Source organism: Macrotis lagotis, chromosome 5, assembly GCF_037893015.1.
Source record: "Macrotis lagotis isolate mMagLag1 chromosome 5, bilby.v1.9.chrom.fasta, whole genome shotgun sequence".
In the NCBI taxonomy this organism is placed as follows: Eukaryota; Metazoa; Chordata; class Mammalia; order Peramelemorphia; family Peramelidae; genus Macrotis; species Macrotis lagotis.
The window spans coordinates 238651508-238675531 of record NC_133662.1 but is presented as its reverse complement, the minus strand read 5'-3'; the positions used below and the strand labels follow the sequence as shown (position 1 = coordinate 238675531).

Here is a 24024-nt window from a genome sequence, read left to right as displayed (position 1 = left end):
CTGTGTCTCTCCAATTCCAGAACCATGATCTCCCCACCTGAATCTAGTGCAAAAGATCTCCCTGCCTTCCTCCCAGCTCTAGATCCATGATCCTCTGCAACCCAGATCTAGAACAATGATCCCCTGCCTTCCTCCCAGCTCTAGATCTGTGATTCTCTGCCTCCCTCCCAGCTCTAGATCTGTGATCCTCTGCAACCCAGATCTAGGACAATGATCCCCTGCCTCCCTCCCAACTCTAGATCTGTGATCCTCTGCAACCCAGATCTAGAACAATGATCCCCTGCCTCCCTCCCAGCTCTAGATCCATGATCCTCTGCAACCCAGATCTAGAACAATGATCCCCTGCCTTCCTCCCAGCTCTAGATCTGTGATCCTCTGCAACCCAGATCTAGGACAATGATCCTCTGCCTCCCTCCCAGCTCTAGGCTCATGAACTCTCCATTCAGCTCTACAGCTATAATTTCCCTACCTTCCTCCCAGTTCTAAGATCCATGATCCTTTGCTTCCCCTCAACTCTAGAACAACAATCTCCTTACCTCTCTCTCTCAATCTTCCATTTATGATCCTCTGCCTCCCTCCTGGTTCTAGAACCTTCCACATCTTCCCAACTTCCACCCAGGTTTAGATCCTTTATTCCCCTGCCTCCTCCTTGCCTCTAGACTGTTGATGTTCTCAACTCTCTTTTAGTTCTACATCAACAATTCTCTGCTTTCTTTCCAGGGTTAGACCCGGGATTCTCCTGCCTCCTTTTCAACTAGATCTCTGAGTCTCCCACCTCCCTCCCAGTACCAGATTTCTTTATTCCTCTCTACCCCATCCCTATTTCTTTCAGGGGAGGAATGACCGAGTGGTTCTGTGCTTTTGTCCAGGTCAGTCTAGCCTCCTCTCAGATAAACTTTTCTCCTTCAATTGCCAAGGAATATTTTAGCACTAAATAGCATCTGAGATTTTCCAGGCTAGCTGAGGATCCAGAAGCCAGCCCCACACTATTTTATTCTCCTCCCACCTGGGTAATGGGGAGTTAAATCAGACAATTCCCTTAGTCTCTATCCACTCCTCCTTTTCTGACCACTCCCCCCCCACCCCCCTCCCAGGAAAGAGGAGGGGGGCCTATGGAAAATATAAAACTGGAGAATAGGAGGAGCTCCCCAGAAACAAGAGTGAACCAGTGTGCTCCTGAGCCAAGTTTAGCTGCTCTGCTTCAGCCCAGCTTCCTGCAGTCACAGGGGACCATGAGGGAAGGGGTCAGCCCTGCCTGTGCCATGCCAAGGATATGCCTGCTGATTAAAAGGATCTTTGGGAGCCATCCAGTGTGCTGTCCAAATGGATCCAGGTACTTTTCCAGACTCCAGGATCTGTCTCTGGGGAGCTCACAAGCTATTACTGAGCTGCCCAGAGTCTCAGATCTGGCGTGGACAGGGAAAAGGGGCATGAGCTGGCATAGGTATTCTAGAAAAGGACCTGATTTTTAAAGCTGGGAGGAATTTTTAGATCACCCAGCATGAGCCCCCTCACTTTAGGACCAAAATTTGAAGCTCAGAAAGGGATAGTGACTTACCCAAAGTCACACAGTGGAGTCAATTGAATGTGCTGAAACTTCAGCAATAAAGGTTTGGGCTATCTCCAAGTAAGGGTTCTTGATTTGGGGTCCATCAACTTAGAAAAAAAATCACAACTTTATCTCAATCTAATTTATTCTCTTTCTAATTCTATGAATTTATGAATTTTAAAACATGAGGCCCAGAGAGATTCAATGATTTGCCCAAAGTCAGAACTTGAACTGAAGAGATCTTCCTTTTTGTCAAGATAAAATCTATTGTGATCATCACACATGGCTCCCTTACATATCTATGTGGTTCTAGATTCAAGTTTGATCAGAAATGAAATCACTTCAGCATCCTGAAGCTTTCTTAGCTTGGTGAAAAACAATCTCTCTAGGTGGGGCATTGTCAGAAAAGCAAAAGAGAAATGTGCTGCAAAAATTAGGAGCATTTCTTTCTTGCAAGTGTTTCATATACATCTGTAAGTGGTAGTACCTGTGGCCTATTTCTTGGTGCTAGATGCTAATAAGCCAAAATCACTGGTTTGGTCTATTTGTGGTTTTCTCGTGGGCAAAACCTTCTTTTCATGGCTACAGACAACATCCCAAAGGCCAGCTGTTTCTGAGTCACAAAAGGGTTAGTCAAGGGTCTGTGGATGGCTCGGAGCAAATCGCTCCCCTCTACTAGACCGAAATAGCTGGTGGGACAGGAAGATATCCCCCTAACATGAAGGAGGCATTTAAGTCATTTCAGTCATTCCCAACTCTTTGTGACCCTATTTGGGGGTCTCATTGGCACAGATACTGGAGTAGATGCCCTTATCTTCTCTAGCTCATTTAACAGATGAGGAAACTGAGGTAAACAGGGTTAAGTGACTTGACCAGGGTCACATAGCTAACAAATATCTGAGGTCAGATTTGAACTGGAGGTTTTCTGACTCTAATCCAGGTGTTCTATCCACTGTGCCACTTAACTGCCCATGGGGCATTTATATAGATTTATTTGTATGACTGTTTAGTATGCATGCAAAAAATCAGTTAGGTTTCAGGTACCCTAACAACCTGTTTGCTTTGGGCAATAACACTGTCCCTGACTGATTGATAAGATTAATTTTTTTTGTAAATTGCACTGCATTTTAAATGCACTAGGGAAGCTTATTGTTTTAGAAATCTTTTAAATTTCTTTTTTCATTGCAAACTTAATGCAACAAACACAAGCATTTCAAAATACAGAGATTACAAAAGATTGTTTACAGGACCATTAACTTCTACTCTACTTACTATGTTAAATTTCACAAGGTAGCAGTGGCATTGCCCTATTTGCAACTTGTCTTCTGTGTATTTGATTATTATTAATATCTAGAATTTATGTAAAAATATTATCTCTTTTGTTCCTATTGTGGGGGTTTTCTCATCCTGAGGTCCTGGGGGGTCAAGGGAGAATCTCACCCACTAGTTGAATCTGCTGCCTAGGGTTCAATTAACTTGAACAGAAAAATCTGAAAAAATATTAATTATTAGAAAGATAAGAGAGACTACTTGAACTACCAGGGTACAAATTAAATTCCTAGGTTTGAATAAAATTCACAGCTGCCTTCTCACCTAGCTTGATAGTACACAACTTAGAGCGCCAGTCCTGGAGTCATAAGGACCTGATTTCAAATTCCATCTCAGACCATTCCTAATTGTGTAAACCCTGGGCAAATCATTTAATCCCATTTGCCTCAGTTCCTCATCTGTAAAGTAGCTAGAGAGGTAAATGGCAAGCCACTTCATTATCTCTGCCAAGAAAATCTCAAATGGCATCCTGGAGTCGAATATAACTGAACAACTCAACAACAAAAAGATAGTCAAGGCCTCTTTCTAGATAGAATGGGTTGATCCCCTCTAATTGCTGAAAGAAACTTGGCACAACTTTATACCTCTCTTTCTTTGGCTTCAAAGATTTTTTTTTTTATCTGGAGAGTGTTCCCCCAAACTCATGGTACTATTCATCTTCCTCTTCCACAAACCTTACAACAAACCTAAGAGACAGGTAAAATTATTATTCCCATTTTACAAATGAGGAAACTGAGGTAGAAGGAAGTTAAGTGACTTGTTCAGGGTCACCTATAACTAATAAATCTGAGGTTGAATTTGAATTCATATCTTGGCAGCTTTCAGTCCAGTGATCTATGCCACCTAAAAACTTTACTGATGCCCCCCCTCCTTTGTAATACATTATATAGGAAACAGAGGATTAAACCTCAACACCTGAGTTCAAATCCTACCCCCAGACTAGCTGTAAGTCTGGGCAAGTCTCTCCATATCTTTGACCTTCATTTGCCACATCTATCTAATGGGGATACACACTTCACCTCTAAGTTGTTACGAGATAGACACTTTCCCAACTCTAAAGTTTTTTGGAAATGAGTCATTATTAAAGAAAAGAGTACTTTGATGAATCACAAATCAACTCCTAATATCTGATCTCTGGCTGGATTTTCTTGTATTGGCTTTTCCTCATGTGGGGGCACACCTGGATCCTAATGAAGGATGATACACAAGCAGTAACTGTCCAAGGTGGGATTTGAATCCAAGTCCTCAAACAATAGCACCAATAACTCATTCATTGTAGCATTCAATGCCCTAAATGATTGCTACATTACTGATAGCCTGATGAAGCAAATTGCAAATTCTCAGAGACAGAGGTAAAGAAAGAAGACTTTCCAGGTGGGGGACATAGTATATAGAAAGTCCAACGATGGGAGATGGAATGCTCCTTGTGAGGAATAGCAAGAATTCCACCAATATGGCTGGACTGTACAGCACACAAAGGGAATCATTTAAATGTTCAACAGAGCTCATTATCTGAAGTCTTTGATATTCATGTAGGTGATACGAAGAGGAAGTAATATGACAAATTCTTGTCGGGTTGGTCAGGATACTGTCAACGGCAAAAATTCACCTCTGCTATCACTGATTGCGACAAGTCTTTAATTTATTCTCTTGAATTGTATTCATCCCAGAGGGGGGGTGGAATTTCAGAGTATTAGAGGCAAGATTGAAATTGGGGTCCTTTTTATTGCCTATATCACTACGACCTCTCTTTGCCAAGAAAGCTAACCTGAAATCACAAACTCAAACCTATTCTATCCATAAAGATTTTAGAAGCCGTAACTTTCCTCTCCCTTCTCAAAAGGAAAAGTTCATGAATGTGGTAGCATTTCCAGCCTCATACAGAAGAAACTCTTAAAAGCCTTCTGAAAAAAAAAAGGTTCGTTTTGTAAAAAAAAATCAGGGAATACCAGGAGGTCATTTGAAGGGAAAGAAGCAGGACCAGAATAGGAGACAAAATGATCATAGCTACATAAACAGAAAGATTGACTTAGTGAGATTGAGGGCAGTACTAGGGTGAGGACCAACCTTGGCCCAGAGAAGAGATGAGAAAATGCACCTCCCTGCCTGTCTGCCTCCATCCCTTTATTGTCCAGATGGGAAATGATGGGTATGTAATTATTCTCTACACAGTCAGTTTCAATCAATTTGTGCTGCTTTGTAGAATTGCTCTTTTTTTCCTTTTCTTTTAAGAAACCCTGTTATCCAAAGGGTGGTAAAGAAAAAAAAGAAAGATTTTCCAAAATCAATGACATTGAAAGCAAGACATCAATTATTTTAAAATTTTTTGTTTTATTTTTTATTCCATAAATTTTATTTTACTTATTCCATAAATAAATAAATAAAAATTTAAAAATTTATATCATTAAAAAAACAGATCATACCATGCTAATTTTATTTCCTTCTTCAAGAAAGAAGACTGGACAATTTACATTTCCTAGGGAGAAGGAATTGGTAAAATGTATTTCACTATATAAATCTGGTATCCTTAATCTTTTTGTGCTATGGATCCCTTGGCCAGCAGTCTGGGGAAGCATCCAGTTTTTAAATACATAAAATAAGCTATGTGGGATTACTAAGGAAGATGATTGCATTGCAGTAGTGTCCAAAATTTAAAAAGAAAAGAAAAAGCAAGTTCAGGGACCCCCCCCCCCCCAGGTTATGAACCCCTCCTACAACTGACTAATTGTTAAATATCAATTAATATTAAATATCAGTTAATATTATTGTGATTATTCTGATGCTGCTCTGTAAGCTAAATACTCTGATTTCATTGGTCTAGGTTCTCTCTCAATAGGCTATTCACAGCCCCTGATAATACCCCATGATCTTCATAAATTATTCAATCGGGCAGCTAGGTGGCTCTGGAGTCAGGAGGACCTGAGTTCAAATCTGACCACCTAGCTGTGTGGCCTTGGGCAAGCCACTTAACCCCACTGCCTTGCAAAAAAAAACAAACCCTAAAAAAAAATCATTCAATCGATAAGCATTTACAAAATGCTAAGGATCCAGACACAAATACTGAAATAGGTACCATTTGTTTCATACTTCAAGAAGCTGACATTTTTAATGAATAAGAAAAGAATCTATGAATTGATCTCTATTTAACTGAGCTACATATATATGAAATAAATTGAACACATGAACAGATGAAATATAGATGTAATATTATGGAATGAAATATATAATACACATATATTAAATATATTATGTATATGTTATGCATGAATGTATAAAGGGACAGACAGGATTTGAACCCGAGTCCTCAGACTCCAGAAATAGCATTCTCTAATCTGTTACTTGACAGTTTATGATGGATGTTTTTTGATTGAGTAGGGTTCCTTTCCTCACTTTTTGCCCAAGTGACAGAGCTGAGATTTGAACCTAAGTTTTAATTTCAAGATCAGTCCTCTTTCCACTACTACACACTTCCTTCCACTGGTATACAGATAACTGAGGATTCCAAATGGCTTTTTAAGCTCAGTTTGAGCCCCACCTGGAGCTGGATCGTGTTAGAAAGGCTTCTGATGCAGATGCAGAGCTATTCCCAGATTGCCTTTTGTCTGAAGGCCATTTTAGCTTAATTCTGAGAAGCTCTTCTCCAGGGAGATGGTTTTTTTTTTCAGCCTTGGCAACTAGCTAAGATTGTTTACTAAGTCACTGAAAGGTTACAAATTACATTGGTGGTTAGAGTACCCATACTTTCTGATAAAATCACAGATTCTTGAAATATTGAAGATTATTATTATTACAACCTTTGAGAAGTCAAGGTCAATTTCACAGCATGATGAGGCATTGTAGGATGTCATTGGGTTATTATTGCTATTGTCATTCTAATTAATAAGAAATAAATGCCATTCCTGGTCAAACTCTTTATTGGTGCTTAAGATTCAAATTTTTAAGGTGAATCTTGTAAAACAGTCAACTGATGAGACAAATAATGAATTCCCTCTCATGTCCAATTAGACACATACAGCTCTTAACTAACTACAACAATAGCAGATGGACCATTCAAAAAATCTAGACTTCATAGGATTATTGGCTTTAAGATCTGGAAAAGACTTGGAGAACATCTATTTCAATCCACTCATTTTACAGAAGAGGAAACTGAAACCCAAGAAAAATAAAATGACTCATCTAAGGTCACCCAGGAAGTGAGAATTAGAGAGAGAATCTGAGGGTTTTTTCCCCTCACTACGTCACTTGGCACTTGGTGGTTGCTATTTTTGCCCACTGGATTTGGTTCTCTGCCCCTTTTTCTCCCTTCCCCATTTTATATATCAAAGTATAGCTGAAGTTTTTAGAGGAGAGAAGAATGAAATCCTCCTAGATTGTAAGCTCCTTAAGGGCAGGGATCATCTTTCTTTTTTGTATCCCTGGTGCATTCCATAGTGCTGAGCACACAATAGAAATTTAATAAATATTCATTGTCTATTAACTGAGTCCTAGTCTCAGCTTTGCCACAAGCCAAGCAAATAGACAAATTGCTTTACCTCTCTGGGCTTCAGTTCCCCCTCTGTAATATGAAAACTTGGGGTCAGACCTCAGGATGGCAGATTTAGAGCTGGAACAGGCTGTATCAGTTGTCTTCATCAGCCCCCACAAAATTCCCAGCTTGCTCTCCATCTATGACACTAGGGCAAATGAGTTACTTTCCTTCTCTGAATCTCAGACTGTTATTCTTAGATTATCTTATCTATTGTAGTAGAAAATTCTGGACCCAGAATGAGAAAGACCTGTATTCTAAGGACCATAGATTTAGGATTAAAGGGAAACTGCCAATCCAACCTAGTCATTTTTTAGATGAGGAACCGGAGGCAAACAGAAGTCAAGTGACTTGCTCAAGATCCCACAACTTGTAAGTGACTGAGAGAATTTAAACTCAGGTTTTCCTATATCCGGGACTTCTTCCACTCTGCCATCTAGCTACCTGGTTTCCCCAATGTACTGGTGTTGACATTGGCCAAGTCATCATCTTGCTAAGCTTCACGTTCCTCATTGGTAAAATGATGATGCTAATACTTGCATTTATCAAGTTGTGATGACCCTCTGTAAACTGTGAAGTGCTATATAAATGTCAGCTATAATTATTATCGTTACTGTCATCATTAATATTACTCTCATTGATTTCTCAGTCCATTGATGGAGGATGATGCTAAACCTCACAGCCTGAGCAAGCCCTGGAATGAGCAACAACAACCATCCATAGTGGAGACAAAGGTCAGTGGAGGGGGTCACAACTCTTACCCCATCCCCGGTCCAGGGTGTAGACCATTACTCCTATATTTGATCTTTTATTCTAGGAATTCTTAGACCATAATAACATGCTCCTTGGGATTCTAGACATAGCATTTCTGGATTTGATGGTAGCCATTCACGTCTATCTTTTGGTAGAACCTCTGCTCCAAGTGCTCTTGATCTTGGCCCTCCCAAACCATGATATAGGGTATGGGGGGGGAAACAGTCCTTTAAGGTCTCTAGGGATGGATCTCAAGGGGTCTTCCTCGATTCCAATTTCAAATCTAAACTATATTGGCTCTTAGATTAGTTTCTTTAATTTCTGCTACTGTAAATCATCCAATGAAGAAGTTTTTGGTATGGCCACCCTGGGTCCCAAGGACCTGGAGCTCTTAATTGGAACTTAGTACAGGTATCCTAAGTTTCAGGGAAAGAGATGATGCCATATGAAATCTGTATCCCAATCCCAATATTTATCACTATTCCTGTCAAGACCTATCAGTAAGGGGAAAGGATTTCTTGATAGTCATTCATTAATTTGATTAATAATCACTGACAATCTTTGTGCAAAGTCTAGTATTAGGTACCAGTTGTTCCTACAAGTCCAGGACACTTGGACCCTCATATCATCTCATTAGATGGAATTCACCTGGCAAGCCCTAACTAACCTGTCCCCTTGTTTCTTCCTATCCAGAAGTCTCCTGAACCCCAAGCCAAAGTTCTCCAACCCATATCAGGCTGTCCAAGACATGTGAGGATTAAAAACTGGGGCAGTGGAATGACATTCCAAGACACTCTGCACCACAAAGCCCAATTGGTGAGTGAGTAGCCCAAGGCTTTAAAATCATCCTTCTTGGAAAAGGACTGAAGGAGGGTCCCCTACCCTGTGCTTACTACCCCTCTGAAGGCAGCCAAACAGACACAGTCCCTCACTTTAATGGCCTTGTGTCATTCAACCTGTTGCAAATGACCAGAAGATCAATGGAGACTTACATCCCATAAGGAGCTCGAGGATGAAGCAAATGTTAATTAGCATATTTTAAGGAAAGCGTGCTGATGGAGAATGAATCACCCAGACCTGGATCTAATCTCCAGGTTGTGGGATTGCATTCAGTGATTAGTTGTCTCTTCTCAGTAGATTTTCACTCCTGTTGAAGTTTACTTTAAACCACTCTTAGGGTCTTCTGGAGCCCACATATTCAAACAGACTGGGAGCAAGAAGGAGATTGTGGGGACTTCAACATAATCATTTGAAAATGAGAAGTGGTTCAACTATAGGCACTAAATAAGCATAAATTCATATCTGTTCTGAACCTGAGACTGTACCAGAGGATAAATTGGATGACTATACAAGGATTTTAGCTCTAAAACCTGAAGGAACTTCAGAGGTCCCCTAGGTACCACCCCCTTATGTTACAGATGAGGAAACCAAGGCTCCCAGGTCACACAAGCAGTAAGTGGAAGAGCTAAGATTCATACCCAGGTTCTCTTGGTCCTAAACCAGTACTATTTCCATTATACCTGTTATGTCTCAAGGGCCCAGAACAGATGCAGATGACAGCAACTTGCATTCTTTTAGTTGTGGCAACTAGTTTGCAGTGGGCAGAGTTATGGACCCAAGTTCGAATCCAGCCTAAGGCACTTTCTAGTTGTGTGAGACCATGGGCAAGTTACTTAACCAAGGCCTGCCTCAGTTTCCTCATCTGGAAAATGGATATTATAATAATGCCTCCCTCCCAGAGTTGTTGTGAAGGTCAAATGAGATGTTTGTAAAATGCTTTGCAAACCTTTAAATGATATATAAATGTTAGCCATTATTACTATTGTTATTATCATTTGTGTTCAACCTGTGGTAGGATTCACAGGGAGGGCAGGAGACTATAAAATTAGGTGGGAGTGGAGGGGCTGGTGTCCCTAGAGGCAACAAATGAGAAAAACTTGATATAAAGGGGAAGGAACAGACCGTCTGGTACAGGCAAATGGAGTGAGTAGACGAGGGAGGTGTGTTTGGTGAAAAGGGTGACATCCAAGAGATATCTGGTAGAAACTTAAGCAGAGCAGAAACACCTTTGGATCGTTTTTCTGGCTTCTTCAGACACTCTAGGTGCATTCTGATGGGACTTGGAATCAGGATGATGGGCTCCAAACTGCCTCAGGGACTTTGTTTTGCCTCTTTTTTTATATCTCTGGCTTGTCGTAGGTGATTAATAAATATTTATGATTGACTGACTGATCAGACATGTAATAGCCATGCAATTTCTTTTGTATGCTTCATTTTCCTCATCTGTAAAATGAAGACACTGGACAGATGAACACGAAGGTCTCTCCCAACTCTACATCTATGATCTTCCATCCTCTTTTTTTAGGAGATTGATTGCCAGTCCAAGGCTTGCCGGGGGTCAATCATGACCCCCAAGAGTATGACAAGAGGAACTAGAGACAGACCGATCCCTCCAGGAGAGCTTCTACCTCAAGCCATCAACTTCATCAACCAGTATTATGATTCCTTCAAAGAGTAAGACCACTTCCCTTTGCAGCTCCTCCCCTTCCTTCCATATGTTTGTGTGTGTGTGTGTGTGTGTGTGTGTGTGTGTGTGTGTGTGTGTATGTAGGAGAGTAAACAACCAGTGCCCACTATGTGCTTAGGACAAAGATGCTCAAAATGCTCTGTATTTCCTCCTCAAAGCTCACAAAGATCATTTAGTGCTACAAATGAGTGAACCTGAGCTAGATTAGGACTGAGAGGGGAAAAATTAATCAAAAGGTCATGGGATTACAGATTTAGAGTTTGAGTCTAATCTCCTCCTTCTTTGAAAGACTGAGGCCCACTAGAAGTGATTTCTTGCCCAAGATCATACAGGAAGGAAAGGTCAGAGCTGAAACTGGATAGAAGGCCTTAACTTCAAATTCTGGGCTCTTTCCACTGTCCCACCCTCCCTCTCTGAGACGTTTTTTAAAAAAATATTTATTTTTGGCAATGGGGTTAAGTGACTTGCCCAAGGTCACACAGCTAGGTAATAATTAAGTGTTTGAGGCCATATTTGAACCCAGGTCCTCCTGACCCCAGGGTTGGTGCTCTTTTCACTGTGCCACCTAGCTGCAGCCCCGCCCCACACAAGACTTTTATAGAATATTCTGTAGATTTCCAGCTCAATTGGTTAGGCTTTGTTGCTTTTCTTGTTGTTGCTGTTATTTAGTCATTTCAATCATGTCTGACTCTTGGTGTTTTCTTGGCAAAGATATTGGAGTTAGTTTGTCTCCTCCTTGTTAATTTTACAGATGGGGAAATTGAGGCAAACAAGGTTATGTTACTTGCCCAGAGTCATAGCTAATAAGTGTATGAGGCCAGATTTGAAAATGAGTCTTCCTGACGACAACTCTGGCATTTTATTCACCTAACCATCTAGTTGCTTTATGTTTCATCCACAAAGATCCCCCCCCATACTTCTTATTTAGAGGTCCTGCTAGTCTTTCTTCAGTTGGTCAAGTGGTTAATATGGATTATTAGGAAGCCCAGTGAGACCAGGTCACGGGGCGGATCAGGACTATGAGTTTGTCTGCATTTGTCAGAGTCTGTCAATTATGTGGTAACAGATTGCCTATCTAGAATAGCCCAAAGGGGAGTGGGTAAAAAAATGTATTTAAGGCAACTTAATTCTTGCCTTTTATTGCAAAAGCCACCCAAATGGGTACATCCTACTGATGATGAGTGGTACCATCTTTCATCTGTCTGGACGCTAGAAATAGCATTCTGCCTTGAGATTCAGGAGTCTTGGTTCATTGTTCGACATTAGACACCTGAAGGAGGTCAGAGGGTTCAGCTCCTGATGCTACCACCTATTCCTTTGGGCAACACAACCACTTTGGGTCTCAGTTTCCCCTTCTGAAAATGAAGTTATTGAGTTAGATTGCTTCTGATATTTCTTCAAGCTCTAGGTCTAGGATTCTTTAGAGCAAGATTATGTAGGTATTAACATTTTGAAAAGCATAAAGCACTATGCAAATGGAAAATAGGACAGTACTAGCTATTCTTAGTAGAAGTCGTAGTAATAATAATTATGGTACAAGATGGTAGGTGGACAGCCAAAGTTTTCCTTATGATATAGGGAGAAAATTTGAAGAAGGGGTCCCAGGATGAGTACCCTACAGTGGACTGATGGGAGGAAATACACAAAAGTCACTCAGTATGAGCAGGCATGAAAGGTCTTGGCAAGTCATTCTGTCTCTGTAAGACCTCGATGTCCTCATAGGTAAACTGAGGAAGTTGGATTACAGGTCTCAACTCTCAGCTCTCTTCTACATCTACAGCTTAGTTTCTATGATTAGAATGAGTTCCTTGAGAACACTGACTGTCTCCCTTATTTGGGGAAAGGGAGGAAGCATTCCAAATACCAAGAATTTAGCTTGGTATTTGGCAATAGTTTTTAATTAATACTTTTTATTCATCTATCCTAGGTTTGGATGATAATAAAAGTGTTCTATCATTGCCACCATCAACTGGGTCTGACTTGGGTCTGTGTATTTGTGTAATGCATATGGGGGAGGGGAGGCGGGAAGAAGAGATATTATTAGTCCTCCAAGAGTCCTGTTTTGGAGTTGATTTCCTATTGTATGCTGTTGGGAGCCTATGTTCCAGTTGTGTCCTTGGGGATAAATATTTTCAAGTGTTTTGTCTCTGGCCTCCTTTTTATCAAGGAAAAAGAGGGTTGTCAAGACCATCTTCATTGACTAAAAGACCATTTTGTCCTGACTTGTCCATTCTATTCATAATCAAAATTGACTTTGTTCTTTAAATACTTTTCCTTGTTTCCATTTCAAGTTTGTTTTTTGTGTGTGTGTGAGGAATGGAAACTTCAAGATTACAGTGATGGTGTATGAGTGCAAGCATGTGTGTGTGTGTGTGTGTGTGTGTGTGTGTTTGTTGAAACATTTCAATTCTGAATCCCTTCTTTCGTGATGTCTGCAGCAAGGAAGTAACTAAAACAATCTTAAACCCCTTTTCTAAACACTTACTGAAACTCAGGGCTATCACAATCCAAGGTATTCATCCTTGGCTTCAGAGATTAATTGCTGAAAGAGATCATCTAGTCCAACCCCCTCATTTTACAGATGAGGAAACTGAGTTACAGGGAAGAGGGAGTACCATAGCTTTAGAGGTGGAAGGGATGTCAAAGTCCATTGCATCCAATTGCCTCTTTTTAACCAAAGATGAAACTGAGGTCCAAAGAAGTTAAATGATTTTTAGGATCATAGCTCCAGAGGGCAGATTTGAACTCAGGTCCTCCTGACTTCAGGACCAGTGGTCTATCCACTGCTTGCTGGAAGATAATACAAAGATAGGCGAGGTGATCCCTCTTCTCAAGGAGTTTACAATTCATATTTGGTTTCAAGTCAAGAAGCCAGGATTGTGAAGTTTGAGGAAGATGAAGTATAGTTCAGTGGCAAAAAACAATGGACTTGGATTTGGAGGAACTCATTTCAAATTTTGCCTATGTGACCCAAGTCAAGCCATTTTCTTTCTCTGTGTCTCATTTTCTTAATCTGTAAAATATGGGAGTTAGATTCCATGACTAAGACACCTTCCAACTCAAAACCCTGTGAAATCTGTCATGGAAAGAGCACTGGGGTTGAAGTGGATAGCCTCAAAGTCCTTTCCAACTCATAATCCATGACCCTATGATCCTGACTGATGGCTGCAAAGGAAGGAATGGGGGTGGGGAGGAAGTATTGCTTTCTACTGTTCTAAAGGGAAGTTTCAATGACTGACAATTTAGTGTCGAGTGGAAATGTTGTTGAATTTGCAGTATGAGTCTCTTGGTTCAACTCTTGGCTTGGCAGCTATGTGACTTTGGGTTACTCACTACCCATCTTTATTCTCAGCACCCCAGATTTTAAACTGAGGGCTTGGCTGAGCTGATCCCCCTCTCTCCTTTTCCACTAATCTGTCAAAAATGCCAACTCATCCTGAAGCTATACTTGGTTCACTCACCAATTTTGTATGCTGCATAAAAAAAAATGGATTTTGGTGTTTGTGGAAATCACTAAGTGAATATGCTAAGGTTGAAGTAATGAGATTCAGTCAACTAGGGTCTCCTCAAGAATCAAGAATGTCATTTGCCTTTCTTTGTATCCCCTCATAGTCTGGCACACATTAATAAATATTTGTAGCAGCTAGGAGGTGAGGTGGATAGAGTTCTGGACCTAGAGGAAGAAAGACCTGAGTTTAAATCTAGCCTAAGACACTTACTAGCTATCTATTTGACTCTGTGCCTCAGTTTCCTCATCTGTAAACAAGTTGGAGAAGGAAATGACAAAACACTTCAGTATCTTTGCCAAGAAAATCCCAAATTGGGTCATGCAGAGGTAGACAGGATTGAACAACAACCACAATAAATATTTATTGACTGACTAGCACACGTTGCCTAGTTATATTTTGGTTCAAATTATAGAACTCATACTTGGCTTTTTTGGATTGAATTCATCTAAAGTTAAAGGTAATTCCTTTAGTGAGGGCAGCAGGCCTTTAAATCATGGAGACCCCTCCTCACTACCTTTCACTGAATTTCTCAGGGCTTCTGTTGACTCTCCATGACTTATGTTGCAGGCAAGTTGCACACCTGTTTTGGTGAAGGGAGTTTCCACACAGGGACTTCTCCCATAAGGTTGAAATCACAGATCTCCAGGGAGGAACATAAGTCATTTCCTATTGTTTCTATTCCTGATCTTTTCCTGTTCTGTAGGGCGAAAATAGTGCAGCACTTAGCCAGAGTGGAAGCGGTAACAAATGAGATAGAAACAACAGGAACCTACCAGCTGACGGAAGATGAGCTCATCTATGCAACCAAGCAGGCCTGGAGAAATGCCCCTCGATGTATTGGGAGGATCCAGTGGTCAAACCTACAGGTGAACTTCCTAAGAATGAGATGGGGAGGTTATGATCTCAATGGGAAGGGGGAGGGAGGCACTCAGACTCCCTGGGATAACTCCCCTGGGACACACCAGGCAGTTGGTGGCTGATAGCAGAACTACCTAGATCATTGTTCAAAAGTCCTGGGTTCTGAGTTTTAAAATCTCACCTCCCAAAGAGTATTTCCTCACTCTGACTTCCTTATGCCATCCAGCACCTCTGACTGCATGTGGGTCATTGGTTGGTTGTTAACATAGATACATCAATATTGTAATTGATTTATAATATTATATATTAATACTGCTGTCCCTTCCACAACTGTCCAAAAATAGAACATTCATTAGGTGCTTACTAAATAGAAAATGAGAGACAAGATCTGAATTCAAATTCCACCTCTTACATATCCTGCTAGTATGACCCTGGACAAGTCACTTAAACCCTTAGTGTCCCAGGCAACTTTCTAAGGGAATCTAATGACCTGCATTTAGAAATTTTCTTCATCTGGAAGTTTCTGATATCAATGAAATCACAGTATCTATTTCTCCATTTAGGAGAAACTATAGAAAGGAATGACGATGATCAGGAATGAGATGGGATGTGCTGGGGGGCGGGGGCAGAGAATGGAACAAGATTTTCATTTTTCCAGCAGTTTAAAACTTCTGCTGCTTTGGAAGCTTTTAGTGGTGTAATTTAATACAAATATTCAGCTGTTGAAATTACCCTGGGTAACTTTTTGTTTTGTTTTTATGCAAGGCAATAGGGTTAACTGGGGTTAAATTGCCCAAGGTCGCACAGCTAGGTAATTATTAAGTGTCTGAGGCCAGATTTGGACTCTAGGGTTGGTGCTGTATCCACTGTGCTAACCAGCTGCCCACCTCAGAGTGACTTTTAGGATTTTGACAATAAATAGATGAGGACCTAGATTTATATTTTCACTGAAGACTTTGGTCTTGGGATTTGGTGGGTTCTGTAGGTATTTGATGCTCGGAATTGCACAACAGCCAAAGAGATGTTTGAGCATATCTGTCGGCACATTCGCTATGCAACCAACAATGGAAACATCAGGTAAGGTCTCTTTTCCATTGACTTCTAGGTAACTTCCAACTTTTAAGCCATTAAAGATGTTTATGGGGAAGACATCCCAGGGATACCATCCAGGGTTATAGGGGAAATGAAGATAGAAAGAAAAGAAAGTAAGATTCCCTGACAAGTAGGGTGTTTAGCTTTGCCCTGGCATTCCCCACCTTCAGGTCTGCTTCCTTTGTCTCTATCCAGATTGGAGTCCTTTTGAGGGGATGAAGGAAGGAAGGAAGGAAGGAAGGAAGGAAGGAAGGAAGGAAGGAACAAAGAAATGAAAGAAAGAAAGAAAGAAAGAAAGGAGAAAGAAAAGAGAGAAAGAAAAAGAAAGAAGAAAGCAAGAAAGAGAACAACTTATAGTCTGAATTTCTATTTAGTAATTTAGACTAGAAGACTCTGAGGATGTTTAGCCATAGAATCTTTATAGATTTGGAACTGGAAGGAAACTTCAAGGTCTTCTAGTCCAACCCTGTTTTTTTGTTGCAAAGAGGAAACTGAGGAAAGTCATATAACTTACCTGAAATACTAAATGGAAGTGCCAAGATTGCTTCTTGAGTTCTCTAACTCCAAATCTAGCCCTGTATTCATTGTGCCATGTTGCTCCAATATATTCTTTTTGGAATAACTGTGGAGGGCATTTGAAAGCTAAAGGTTATCTGTTTTCTGTATGAACTTTTGTCTGTCAGTCAACATACATTTATTAAGCACCCACTGTGTACCTAGTAGGCATGCAGAGAAAAGCAAAAACAGTCCCTGCCCTCAAGAAGCTGACAATCTAATGAAGGCACCAGCATGCCAATAGCCACATACCTATAGTGTATGTACAGGATAGATGGAAGGTATTGTTAGAGGAAAGGCATCAACATGAAGGTAAAACAGGAAAGGATTCTTGCAGAAGGGTGGAATTTTAGTTAAAAATAGAAGAAGCCAGGAGGGAGGGAATCCCAAACCAATGAAAACATAGCTTGGAGAAAGAGTGTCTTGTTCAAGGACCAGTCAAGTCAGTGTCACTGGATGGTGAAATCTTGGGAGCAATAAATGGAAACAGTCTGAGAAGTCATTTCCTTTCCTGCCATTGAATCCCACCCTCCTTGCAAAGGGCAAGAAGGACCATAGCTCTCTTGAGTGTCTGTCTTCCCGCATCCCCATAAGTTATGTCACTTACTAGGAGATCTGACTGGAGACCAAAGCTATTTGACAAATAAGCATTTTCCCCTTTCCTTGGGCAGGTCAGCTATTACTCTCTTCCCTCAGCGGACTGATGGGAAACATGACTTCCGAGTTTGGAATGCTCAGCTCCTTCGATATGCTGGCTATTTATTGCCAGATGGCTCCATTGTAGGTGATGCTGCCAGCATTGAGTTCACCCAGGTGAGTCTATGCTCTTCAAATTCTGGTGGGAAATCTAATGGACTGGGCCAGGGGTGGAAGTTCCCAGGATAAGCAGCAAGAGGGCCCCAGAGGAGTCTCAATATCCACTAATGTCAATCACTATGTTGTTCTCATTCTCCAGCTGTGCATAGACTTGGGATGGGTTCCCAAATATGGACGCTTTGATATTTTGCCTCTGGTGTTACAAGCCAATGGTCAGGACCCAGAATTCTTTGACATCCCAAAAGACCTTGTCCTTGAGGTGCCTATAGAACATCCGAAGTAAGTGAATTGGGCAGAGGGATTGGAAGTATGGTCTTTACTGAATGCCCCATCCCCCACCAGCACTCTTTGATAAACTTGCAGTCTCTAACCCCAAAGCACCTTGCAATGATTATCTCATAGAACTGAGATTCCATCCATCCATTTAGAACCAAGAGGGAATTCCTTTCATAGATTGCCATTTAGTGGTTACCTTCTCTGGCAACTCCATGCTTTCATCTTGGAGTGAAGACATATGAAAGTGTGTCGATGTGTGAGGGAGTGGTGGAAGATGAGGAGAGTTTTAGATAGTCATTTCTATTGTTTCACCCACCACCCTTTCCTGGATCTTCTCTCCAAGAATGCCTTGAAGACAGTTTTGTTCATATTCAGCCCTCCATGGACCCCAGTTGGTGGCTTTTCCTTTTTGTCAGGTCTTCTCAGAGCTGTAACTAGGATGAGAATCACTGGGATTTTCCTCCAGCATGACAATATGGGGGTGTGCCTCCTTGACTCTTGCAATTCCATGAGGATCCAACCTCAGGGATTCACCATCCCATCACTGCCCTTGTTTGAGTGATCGTGTACATGACCTTATCCTGGGTACCAAGGGGAGATAGAAAGGAATCAAATATTTTTAAAAAGGAAAGAAAGAGAAGCAACTTAGTGGTCTTAATTCCCCTCAGGAAGTGAAAATCTCCTGACCTGACCTTAATAGTAGCTAATTTATATAGACAGTACTCTAACTCTGCTCAACAGTATTCCCCTGGAGCATCTCAAGGATTCTGTGAAACAGGGATTCCAAATCAGAAAATGAGAGCATTGTCGACTAAGCTGTATTTGAAGGCAGGTCATCTGATTCCCAGTTCATCATTCTTTAAGAGCCCTAAGTTGCAACATCTTCTCCTTCAATAGATACGAATGGTTCAAGGAACTGAATTTAAAGTGGTATGCTTTGCCAGCTGTGGCCAACATGCTCCTGGAAGTGGGTGGACTAGAATTCCCTGGGTGCCCATTCAATGGCTGGTACATGGGAACTGAGATTGGTGTCCGAGATTTCTGTGATGTCCAGAGATACAATATCCTGGAGGTAAGAGAAAAAATGGTTATACCCAATAGAAAGAAAAGGAAAAGGAAAAATAAGAAACAAAACCATTGTAACAAACATCCATAGCCAAGCTAAACAAATTCCTACAATGGCCATGTCCCAAAATGTTTATCTCATTCTGTATGATGATTATGTCTTTTCTCTATCTAGAGATGGTTGGTATTTAGCGTTGCTCCTTTGGAATCATGGTTGATCATTGTGTTGGGCAGAGTTCTTAAACTATTTATTTTTATCATGCTATTATTTCAAAATGATTCCAAACTATTCATTTTTACCATGCTATTAATGTCTGAGTTGTACTCTGGGTTCTGCTCATTTGACTCTGCATCAGTTTATGCAAGTCTTCCCAGGTTTCTCTGAATCTGTCCCCTTTTCCATTTCTCATTGAGCAATGATACTTCATGACATTCATCTAACATAATTTGTTCAACCATTCTCCAGCTGATGGATACCTCACAAAAAAGAGATGCTAGTAATGTTTTTTTGTATTCATGGACCCCTTTCTCACTTTCCTTGATGTCTTTGCTGTAAAGGAATTAACTGGGTTTCTTCTATTGACTCCCTGTAGGAAGTTGGAAGGAGGATGGGTCTGGAAACCCACAAATTAGCTTCCCTCTGGAAGGACAGGGCAGTGATTGAGATCAATGTGGCTGTGCTACATAGTTTCCAAGTAAGTCAAACATTTATGAATTATTCTCCGGGGTAAACATTCTCCTTCCTTTTTCAATAATAAATATTTATTAAGCTCACTATATGCCCAAAAGACATATAGAAAGACAGAAACACAGCTTAGTCCTGAAGGAATTTATGTTTCCATGGGAGAGACGGCTCCTCTCGAAGTACATGGAAACTATGGGCAGAGTAGGTGGAAAATAGCCAGAGAGGGAAAGACTAGCAACTCTCAGGAAGAATTCCTGAACTAGGGTTTTGTCTGGAGTATAAATACATGCACCAAGCTGTTGAAAACATGCTGGAGAACCTTCAGAATAAAGCATCTGGATCCATTCTCAGCCTGGCCTCACCCTCCAATCAAATACCTGGAAAATTCTCAGCAGAGGCCTCTGGGCAGGGATCCCAGGGGCTTTGGTCACTGTGATTTCATCCTCCCTGAGAAGGAAACAGGACAGCTTGCTTCCCAGTCCCCAGGCTACATAACACATTAGGACATACATCTAGGGCACCTAGGTGGCGCAGTGGATAGAATGCTGGTCCTTGAGTCAGGGAGGACCTGAGTGCGAATCCAACCTCAGACACTTAATTACCTAGCTGTGTGACCTTGGGAAAGTCACTTTACCCAACTGCTTTGCAAAAAAAAAAAGAATGTAGATTTAGAACTGAAAGGACCTTAGGACACAACTGAGACCCAGAGAAGGTAAGCGACTTGATCAAATAGGGAGCAAGCTTCTGTGGCAAGATTTGAACCAGAATTTCCTTGGTTACAGGACCAGTATTCTATACTCCATGCCACACTGAGAAATGAACTGAAATGTTCTAAAGCTTTTATTTTATTGACAATGTTAGACTGGAAGTTTCTAGAGACAGGATCCATTTCCCCCCTTTCTTTGCATGCCCATCATTTAGCACCCATTTAGTAAGGATTAATAAATAATTGTAAGCTGATTAATTGACCTGCTTTGATGTCATTTTAGAAGAAAAAATTTTTGTTTTACAGATGAGAAAATTGAGACCCAGAATGTTTAAATGATTTGACCAAGGTTATCCTAAAGTACAGAATCAATCTGCCAGTACTGACTTCCTAGATCAGTGCTCTGTGGAGTAGCTCATTCCTTCTGCCTATTCTATTTTTGAATGAGTCAAAGATTTTAAAAATCCCTTCTTTTCCCCCTAGTACTTTTGCTTTCAAAGAACTTTCCAGTCCTTGAGAGAATTATCCATTACAAATCATAATCATTCTAACTCCTTTTTTCATCTCCTAGTGGGACTAGAGTCTCATACCATAGATGGGAGTTGGCTCAGCTGAGAAATTCAGACTTTGAACAAGTCTTGTAACCTGGGTCAGCCCTAGCTTCCTCTCTTGTAAGATGAAAGAAGTTGGGTTGTCCTCCCAATTTTGAACTTCTATGACTCTACCAGTCTATTTGTCCTCCAGAAAGAGGCCCTATCAGAGAATTATATAATCTCAAAGTTGAAAGGTACCATAGAGGCCAAGAATTTCCTTTAGGAAAGATCCAGCAAGTTGTCTTCCAAGCTTTGATTAAAGTCTTCTAATGAGAGCAGATTACTACTTCCCAAGACATACATACTTGCTTTCCTTGCTAGATGTTTCCTTACATTAGTCTAAATTAATCTCTGCAATTTCTTCCAGAGATCATGGTATTTTCTTCTCAGACCAAGTAGAAAAAGTCAAATCCTTCTTCCATGTGGCAGCCCTTCAAATGCTTGAAGGAGGTCGTCATATCCTCCTAAAGTCTTCTCTGAATAATCCCTGTTCTTTCAGCCAAGTATCAAATGGTGAAACCTTAAAGTCCTGCTCATTTTCCTGCCCCTTCCTCTTCCTTTAAGGCCATTGTGGCATAGTTGGGAAAATCATGAAAACCATGTACCTTGAGAGTCAGAAAGACCTGGGTTCAAAGCTTGCTTCACATGCTTAGTAGTTGTGTGATAGCAGATAAATCATTTGACACGCCTAGATTTCTGCTTCCTCCTATGTAAGGTGTGAGATCAGGTGAGCTCTGAGGTTATCTCCAGTTCTAAGACTCTGCATTACATGCCAATTTTGTGACTGTGAGCATGTCTCATAAACTGTCTTTATCTCTATTTCCTTATTGATTAAATGAGAGGGCTGGACTCAATGGCCTTTCGGGACCCTTCCAGCTTGAGAGTTATGATTCTCTGAACCAATGACTAGTAGCCCTGAAAGGAAGTGGCTTCTAATGTCTCCTTTGAGCCAGACAGTAAGCCACAAACCATTACTGTATTACCTTCAAATACCAGAAGCCTGGACTACCAAATCAAAGGCTCTGGCCCTTCATGGTGAAAAGATAAATTATCACCCATAGACTTTTTTTTTAATGTTTTTGCAAGGCAATGGGGTTAAGTGGCTTGCCCAAGGCCACACAGCTAGGTGTGACAGAGGTCAGATTTGAACTCAGGTCCTCCTGACTCCAGGGCCGGTGCTCTATCCACTGCACCACCTAGCCACCCCACCCTTAGACTTTTAAAGGGGGAAAAACTCAAAGTGTTTAGAATTTTCCTGGAGAGAGATTTTTTTTTCTCCCAAATACATCAAAAAGAAATCTCCTCCATTTTCTGAGCCTCAGTTAACTCTTCATTAGATACTCCAGCTTTGGAAGTTATGATCTGAGTTTGGAGATAGAGTCATTTGTTCTTTGGGGAAATGGTGCCATTGACAAGTTCCATTGGACCCAATTCAAGACGTGAAGCTAACAGTTAACAAGCCCCTTCAGACGTCTCATTAGCAGTTCTGCCACTGATCACACTTCTTGAAACAGCAGCAGATTGAGTGAGAAGTGTGTTTAAAACAAATTAGAGACATTTCTCACACCAGCTCTCCACGGCTGGGGCAACAAATAACAGCCAAAGATGCTAAGACATCCCGACAGAGAGGGAAAAATATGTGCCAAACCCAGCTCTCTATCAAACGGTTTCTCTCCAGGGTGCTGATGGCATCTGGTGATGAGAAGTTGGCACCAGTGAGTCAAACCAGACTTATCGGAGCTGAGTTTCACTTTTGTAGTTCTCAGTTCTACTTCCTAAAGTGAGAGAGTCATAGGAGATGATGTCTAGGGTCCCATGCATAAAGTCATACTTGGAGATTTTATTTTATTTTTTTTAGATATGGGGCAAGTGGTGCAAAATAGGTTTCAGTCTTAGTAGGATTGTCAGTGAGGCTCTCACTTAGAATTGGAGCTCAGAGTTTCTTATTTCAACTAATCTTTCTTTTTATAAATAATATTTTATTTTCCACAGTTACATATAAAGACAAAATTTAACATTCATTTAAAAAAATTTTGTCTCTCTCCTTCGTCTCTACCCTCCCTGAGACAGTAAGCAATTTGATATAGGTTAAACATATTCAATCATTTAAAACATAATTAACATATTAGTCATTTAACTAATCTTTCTAATTAAACTCCTCTATGCTGCTGAAGGATGGTGAGTGCAAATGTCCTTCTAAATTCTAAATTTGAATTCTTGGGACAAAGTCCTGGTTGTCCCTGCCCTAATTAGAATTATGACTTCCTGGGACTCTATTTTCATGACCTCCCTAGGGGTTTCTAAAGCCAGGCAGGGTATTTGGTTTCAGCAGAAGTAACAACCTGGAAACAAACAGGAAAAAAAAGGCCATCTGGTAGCTGACCCAGTTCAGGAAGGACTGTGTGAGCAGAATTTCTAGTCTGGGGAATCCCAAGCCCATTTGTGAAACAGGAAGATTGGGGATGAGGATGGGAAAATAGTTCTGCCCCCTTAGCTTCATACTGAGATGTTGGAGCTAGGCCCCTTCACTCACGTAATTAAATCCAATTGGATTCAACAGGAATTCAATGAGACAACTTCCTTGACTTCCGTTCTTCCAAGTATAATGAGTTCCTAGTACTTGAGCTCTTTTCTCAAAAGTGTCCGAAGACTTCAGCATCCATGTTAGGACCAAAGAATTATGAATTTAGATCTGGAAGGGACCTTAGAAGCCGACCTCCACACTGTATAGATGAAGACACTGAGGCCAGTGGAGATGAAATGGTTTACCTAGGATCACATAGCTAGTAAATGTTAGAAGCATTAGAAGCAGGATTCAACTCATGTCTTCCTCATTCCAAACTTTATCCTCTGTGACACCTAGCTACTTTTTATGGCTAGGGCCATGCCCCCAAGTAGCAACTGAACCTGAAACTCTTAAAGTTGTCAATCATAGAATAATAGGTTTATAGCCAGAAGGGGCCTTCTAGAGCTGACCAAATCTAACTCCTTCATTTTACAGATGAGGAAACTGAGTCTGTCAAGTGACTTTCCTAGCATCTCACCATTAGTAAGTGTTCTGAGGCAAGATTTGAACTCAGGTCTTCCTGATTCCAAGTATAGCACTGTACCTACTATGCCATCTGACTAAATGAGGAAGTTGAAGTGACGTATTCATGGCTTTCTGTCTTCTGTCTTAGCAAACAG

General features: G+C 40.9%; 1 protein-coding gene across 1 annotated transcript in view; it reads left to right on the top strand.

Annotated features, from left to right (window-relative positions):
* The first annotated feature begins 1171 nt into the window (after positions 1–1171).
* The window catches only part of NOS2 (nitric oxide synthase 2), a 43006-nt gene continuing 20153 nt past the window's right edge, over positions 1172–24024 (top strand). The window contains exons 1-10 of the mRNA XM_074189020.1: positions 1172–1333; positions 8053–8137; positions 8850–8972; positions 10522–10670; positions 14896–15058; positions 16036–16127; positions 17369–17510; positions 17653–17792; positions 18687–18861; positions 19448–19549. Coding sequence (XP_074045121.1) covers positions 1233–1333; positions 8053–8137; positions 8850–8972; positions 10522–10670; positions 14896–15058; positions 16036–16127; positions 17369–17510; positions 17653–17792; positions 18687–18861; positions 19448–19549 — 1272 coding nt within the window. The 5' untranslated portion in view covers positions 1172–1232. The remainder of the gene's footprint in view (positions 1334–8052; positions 8138–8849; positions 8973–10521; positions 10671–14895; positions 15059–16035; positions 16128–17368; positions 17511–17652; positions 17793–18686; positions 18862–19447; positions 19550–24024) is intronic.